The sequence below is a fragment of the Sinocyclocheilus anshuiensis genome, unplaced genomic scaffold (assembly GCF_001515605.1).
Source record: "Sinocyclocheilus anshuiensis isolate Anshui unplaced genomic scaffold, SAMN03320099.WGS_v1.1 scaffold2488, whole genome shotgun sequence".
Lineage (NCBI taxonomy): Eukaryota > Metazoa > Chordata > Actinopteri > Cypriniformes > Cyprinidae > Sinocyclocheilus > Sinocyclocheilus anshuiensis.
The window spans coordinates 285,240-292,347 of NW_015546478.1; the positions used below are offsets into that span (position 1 = coordinate 285,240).

At 34.5% G+C, this 7,108-nt stretch overlaps 1 protein-coding gene across 2 annotated transcripts in view; it reads left to right on the forward strand.

Annotated features, from left to right (window-relative positions):
• Window positions 1–7,108, forward strand: part of grm7 (glutamate metabotropic receptor 7) — a 240,684-nt gene that overhangs the window by 151,567 nt on the left and 82,009 nt on the right. For both annotated transcript variants that reach the window (XM_016503641.1, XM_016503640.1), the window contains exon 6: window positions 5,561–5,761. In XM_016503641.1, coding sequence (XP_016359127.1) covers window positions 5,561–5,761 — 201 coding nt within the window. The remainder of the gene's footprint in view (window positions 1–5,560; window positions 5,762–7,108) is intronic.

Here is a 7,108-nt window from a genome sequence, read left to right on the forward strand (position 1 = left end):
ATTGAGCATTCCTCTAACTTTTTTTTTTTTTTTTAAATGTGACTACTTGTTTTGAAACATTCAGAGAACATTCAAAAGTAATGTTTCCACAATGTTTGAATGCAAGCATTACATCACTTACTCACCAATGGGGCTTTTCACTTTACAAGACATTAACTGATGGACTGGAGTGGTGTGGATTACTTGTGGATTATTGTGGTTTTTATGAGCTGTTTGGACTCTCATTCTGACGGCACCCATTCACTGCAGAGGATCCATTGGTGAGCAAATGATGAAATGCTACATTTCTCCAAATCTGATGAAGAAACAAACTGATCTTGGACATAGCCGCGGGAACTAGGGGTGCTGCAGCACCCCCTGCTGACACGGCTTTAATTTAATTTTTCTACATGTTTAATTTTCCACATTTGCTCATAAAATTACTCTAAAGATGATTTTGTTTTTATATGTTGTCGAATGTGGTATGTGATTTTTAGATCAGAAAGCTTTTGGCCATTGGATCAGAATGCTGTCATTCACTGCCTGATTCGCAACCATATTGTAGCCTCTAAATTTGATAATGCTGAACACCATTGGTTAGAAGCACTGTCAAAAAAGCTTTTTAACCATGCCAATAAAGCTACTTGAATCTGAATTTGCCAGTCGCTGCTTGCGATGCAGATTTTTTCAAAAAGGAGGAAGATACATAACTCGACCACAGACCGTCTCTGTTCTATTTATTCTGATAACTTTTGTGTGACTGATCACGCTGTAGCTAGTATGAGTAACAAAATGCTTTCTCTGTGTCCAGATTTAACTGCAATAATAATAACTGACACTTCAAATCAACATTTAAATGTCAACTTTTATTAAATGTAGTCTTTAATAATGTCTGAAAATATATCCAAATTAATAACTTAGTACAAGTAATGTGCTTTATGTCTTAAGTTCTCACTCTGCAGCAAGCCGTTTGTATGTATTTATATATAGGACTATACAGCCATCTAGTGGTTACACCGTGGTGCATAATTTAGAGGTTAATATCTAGAAAAATCCCCTTACAAATAATAAAAAAATATAAAAAAAAAATAGTATTGAACTTAAATCACAAAAGCACAAATATATATTCTTTCTCATTTATCTCTGTCTTAATTTGTATGTTCATCTATAAGTGTTTGGGCTGTTTAACCGTGGCCCCGGCCTGCAACATCAAGCCCCACCCCCCAGCACCCTCCAGCACCCCCAAGATATAATATGTTCCCGCGGCTATGATCTTGGATGGGCTGAGGGTGAGTAAATTTTCAGCAAATTTTAATTTGTGTGTGAACTATTCCTTTAACTTTCATGTAAGCAAAAAAAAAAAAGAAAAGGGATTTTAAACCATTTAAAAAACTGGACATTTTACACGCTCAGAGAACATTCAGAAATAATGTTTTTATAACTTAATGGGAACATTAGAAAAAAGTGATCTTAGAACTTAGAATCAGTTTTGTTAGCTAGGATGGTCCTGAGATAGGTTTTAAAAATATTAACCATTTTAATCTTCACACACTATATTAAAACCTAATTGTACAAATTGAATAGTTAATTTACATGAATGCTAGGCTATTCATACAGAGTGGGTGATGTAAATGTAATCCATTTTTCATAAATGTCATCATTGCTTAGCATGCTTTACGCACACAGCCAGATACTTCTAACCACACATACTCTGTACCCTCAGTTTTTTTGCACTAATTAGTTGGTCCACAAGGTGGCAACACTGGGCCATTGTTTCAGTCGAAAAAGAAAATGAGGAGATGGAGCTAGAAGACGATCCTATAAACGCAACAACAACAAATGCCCACGTTGATAAGTGGGGTTAAAAGATACTCGCAACTCTATTTTTTCTCTATTCTATATTTTTTAATCGGTCATAACTTCTGAATAGAAATAGCGTAGATATTGGACAAGGATGAAGCTTTAGTATGCATGTGTCGATCGACTATGTGTTCACGTACATTATCAAATGGAATGTAGTTTGAATGGCTGTGCATTCAGCTCTACATTTTAAAATGAGGCTGCTGCTTGAGGTGCCACGATGGAGCAGTGCAAGCCAAATGTTTGTCAGTGTTGGCGTGCCAACCTGCTCTGCTGTGCTGCGTAATATCATCTACAGGTGTATGTGTAGGTTATCAGACTCTGCAAACAGTATCATTTCAACGCTGACGAACCCAGCACTAAGTATAGTCATTATGTGGAACCATTGGTGTTTTAGCCTGTATGTAAATATGTGATATTGTGGATTCTGTATGTCTTTATTATTTGTCTGCTTATTTGTTTGTGTTTTTGGACTGTGTGTGTCCTTAATAACGTTTTGATTGATTGATCGATTGATTGATATGCATATGCTAGTCTTCACATCAAAACTTTTATATATAGAATTAAAAAAAAAGCAAATTATTAATGTTAAATGCAGTGGAATTATGAAATGACATGACAAGAAATGTCGACATTTACATGTTCGTGATAGCTTAGAACTTAGGTTCTCTGCTGTTTACATCAAGTCTGTTTTATCCGGTATTAACACCTGGCCTGTTTTTAGCAAAAAAAAAAAAAAAAGATAATGAATTTGCATTTCAAATAGCATATGGCTGATACAGTTTAGGTGAAACCCACACACGTTGGAAACTGGCACTCCAATTAGCTTAAACATCTGGCAAGATCTATGTTCCACAGTAGAGTTTGTTTTTATCACTTAGACAAGAGAATCAAATGGATTAAAACAGACAATTTTTGAAGAAAAATCATGACTGCAGTCAAAAGGACCATATTTTCAGTGATTCAGGACATTTTAAAATTTGAGCATTTGTTGAAGATCCAAGTTCATATTTGTTGATGTAAAAGCTGTTTCCAGTTTGCTTAAAGTAGTCTTGAATATGTTTTTGGTGGAGTCAAGTATGTTTAAAAATAATTTGATTTAAAGGAATAGATCAGGCCATTTGGAGAAACTTAGCATTACTTAACTTGCTCACCAATGGATCCTCTGCAGTGAATGGGTGCCGTCAGAATGAGAGTCCAAACAGCTGATAAAAACATTCACAGTAACCCACAAGTAATCCATACCACTCCAGTCCAGCAGTTAATGACTTGTGAAGTGAAAAACTGCATGTTTGTAAGAAACAAACCATCGCTTCTGGACAAAATTTGCGTCCATAATCCATAAAAACGCTTTCTCCAGTGAAAAAGTCTGTCCCCTCTTGTCCTCTCACATCAAAATCCATCCACATATTTGTTTAGAACTGTTTTGGTCAATTTGTCCTTGTAAACTGTGCTTGATCTGTGTATATTTCTCTCCTGATTCAGACCAGACAGTGAAGAAAGCAATATTATGGACAGAGGACTCCCATCTGAATTTATACCTAGCTATAATGGTAAACAACTGCTGGTGATACTCACGCTGATAAGGAAAATGTATCGCAATTCACTTCTGGTCGATACGAAGCAGAGATTTATGACAAAAAATCAAGCAATTGTCAGGCAATTTTCTAAAAAAAGCTTCTGAGCAGGGTACTGTTTTCATTTAGTGGCAATAGATGTAATTGTGAAATATTGTCCAACAAGATATCTGTCACCGTAATAACAGGTTATTATTTTCTAATGGTTATTGTGACCTTCAGCATGTCCGAACCTCTGCCAGAATGGGTTTTTTTGTCACTGTCTGGGGTCATTGATGTCTATTGATCTGAATCCCTCAAGGCTTTCGGCTGACCCTGACAAGATGACTGTCATAACCTTTCATTTGATGTCATCGGGATGTTGCGAAAGTGTAAAACCTCTTTAACTGGCAAATCCATCTTGACAAGGTTTAGGAAACAGGCATGCAATGTCTTTTACAATGGAATCCCAGATTTGGTTTGGTTTCCATTTATTCCAAGGATGTCTAGTTAACCATTAGCATCTCAATTTCTGAGATGTAAAGTCAAAGGCAGCAGAAATGAAAAGTAACGTCCTACAGGTTAGGGCTTTTTCTCTAAGGACGTCTTCAAGATGTCAGTCAATCGTCCTGCAAGTAAATAAATATCATCTAAATAATGAGATCCACTCATCACAGATTGAAATCAAGTCCCAGATGTCATTTTTTTCAGGCTCACCGAAAATATCTAATGGCACTTTTGGAAGGGCTGAAATTTTCCCAAGCTAGTTTTCCTGTTCTGTCAGGCACTATTAGAGTCACCTGTTCCTTCCTCATAGGAGTAGGGCCATTTATGATTAAGCTGTCTCAAAAATACACATATTTGAGTTAGCCATGGTTGATGGGACAGAAAAGCCTACTAAGCCAGCTGTAGTATGTTTAATGAAAGCAGTTGTAGTGGGAAGACAGACTATAAGAGTGTTCCTGAGGAAGCAGGACTGAGATCTAAGGGTGGGTGTCAGATCTGGACGACAGCAGAGCTAATTGGAGAAAAATTGCTAAGAATATTGCATGAACTCCATTGGCGTCCCATGAGATCCTCCACCGGTGGATTGGGGAATAGTGGGTCTTAATAGAACTGTCACGGCTTTTCCTCACAGTTTAAGGTGAGCCTAATGTCTGACCACTGTCGTTATTAAGACATTTTTTTAAGTAAAGGTATGCTTAGACCTCGGTCAGACCCTGAAAAGCTTGATTTTATGTGTGTGGAATAAATTTCCCATCGATACCAAATGAATAACCTTGACTCTAAAATTTCCTACAGATTTGTCACAACAATGACTCTATTAATCTATGTCTGTCAGCGCTGAAGCTAGTCTGTGTGCTAATCTACTCCTAAACGTTGACAAAATTCACTTTTAGATTATGTGTGCTTTTAAAAATCACTTTTTTGGGGAAAACAAAGCAAAAATATTGACAACTCATCCTGTGGTAGACAATTTTTTTGTCCAATCAAATGCAAATGTGAAATTCCCTGCAACTGACTAGCAGTTATCAAACTGCAAACAGCCTTATTTCTATTTTAGAAAAAGAACACAAGTCATTCCTTCCTGTTTCAGTAGAAAATTTCAACACTTAAAGACTTAAACTATAAAACTGTAGCTTTCATGCTACAAGCTAATTGCAAAAAAGTAGTTAGCTATACTACAAGCTGCTCACAAAAGTAGCTTAAATCGCTACAGTGTGGCTGTTACCAAGAGAGCAAATACCAATTTAAGCATTTTTTAACCTTTTAAAATATTTATTTATTTATTTTTACTCCCCAACACTGCCTTTGAGCAATAACTGCAAATAAATCTCTTTAAACCGCTAAGTTGAAGATAGCAAAACTGAGACAACATCAGAGACCAAAGTAAGATAAGCACCTAGAATTTCAGGCATTACTCTTTACAGCGTTAAAGATAGCGGCCAAAACATGCCAAGATTTGTCAAATGAAAGATTGTTCCTAAAGTGTGTGCTAGCTTCAAATGTTTGTTTTGTTGCTCTTCCTCACATATTTCTTCAAAAGCTTCCAGAGCTGACTCCATTTATTTGTGTTTATGTTCTCCTATGAGAGCATTTAGGCACACGTTTCGCTTCAAAATCTTTGCTCTACTTTGCCTTTTTGTTTTGTTTCTTCCTTCCAGGGCAAGAGCGAATAGGAACAGACTCCAAATATGAGCAGGAAGGGAAGGTGCAGTTTGTGATAGACGCGGTGTACGCTATGGCTCATGCCCTGCACAACATGCAGAAGGACCTTTGTCCTGACCAGTCGGGCGTTTGTGGAGAGATGGAGCACGCTGGTGGCAAGAAGCTCCTCAAGTACATCCGATCGGTCAGCTTCAACGGTGAGTCCACCAAAGCTTACGACATCAGATAAATGCCACAATGAGTCAAAGATATCTTACTAATATTAATTTGGTTATATTTTATTTTAAGGTGATGTTATTACAGTGTAATTACACGGTAATTACTCAGTAATAGTAATTAACTACATGTGCGTACTATTAGGTTAGGATTTGGGTTTATTTTAGGATTAGATGCTTGTAATTATGCATAATTTACTGTTAATACTATGGTAAGTGCATGTAATGTATAACTATGTAATGTTAAAATACAGTGTCACGATTACTTCATTCAAAAATACATAAAAAAATGCAATTCATAGATACAATGGCTTGAATGCATGTCTTCTATGATAACACTACTACTTTTTAGCATGTTTTTAATTTGTGAATTAAAATTTATTTTTATGTTTTTGGCCATGAAAGTAAAAAGAAAAATATTTAATTAAACATTATAAAAAAAATTATGCAAAATGTCATGTGGTGCAACCAGGGGGAAAAAAAACAAAAAAACAACAACAACGAAAAACGTGATATCATGGAGAGGACATTTCTAGACCCTCATGTTAAAATATTAATAATTTACCTTTTTATGACAAGGTAAGGTTAGTTCAAGTCATAAAATGCCATGTGGTGCAACTGCCTAAAAATGTAAAGATATATGTTATTTATCTATTACTTATTACTTTGAAAAATATATTTAAAAAATATTTATAAAAATAATGATTACATGCTTTCAAAGTGTAATGAAACAAATACTTTATGGTTACACCACATTACATTTTAGACTCATTTATAGTTTATATACTATTATAGCTTGTTAGTAATATCTTGAATTAGTTTTTATTTTTTTACATTTTCATTGTAATTATAGTTTTAATTATTTGAATTGCTTTTGCCATTTTTATTAATTTATTTTTACTATTTTTAAAACATTTTTGTCTATATAGTTTTTATTGATTTTTAAATCAGTTTTAGTAAAAAAAAATTATTTTATATTTTATTTTATTAGAATTTTATTTAATGTTCATTTTATTTAAAGCAATGGAAATGTTTATTTATGGTTTATTTATCAAAACCATGGGAAACCATAATGAATACATAAATCACATTTCTAAGATCTTGACATGTTTTAAATTAGATTTAAAAAAAATTTCTCTCTGTCTCTTTTATATATACTTTGGGTATTAGCATTTTGTAACTACACTGAAAAAAAAAACTGGTGGTAAAACAATTTTCACTCAAAATTGCTAGTAAATTGCAAGTAACAAAGAAATCGCAAGTAACACGTTAAGTTAAACTTTAGAAATTTTGAAGTAGAAAAACTGAAATACAATTTTTTCTCATATA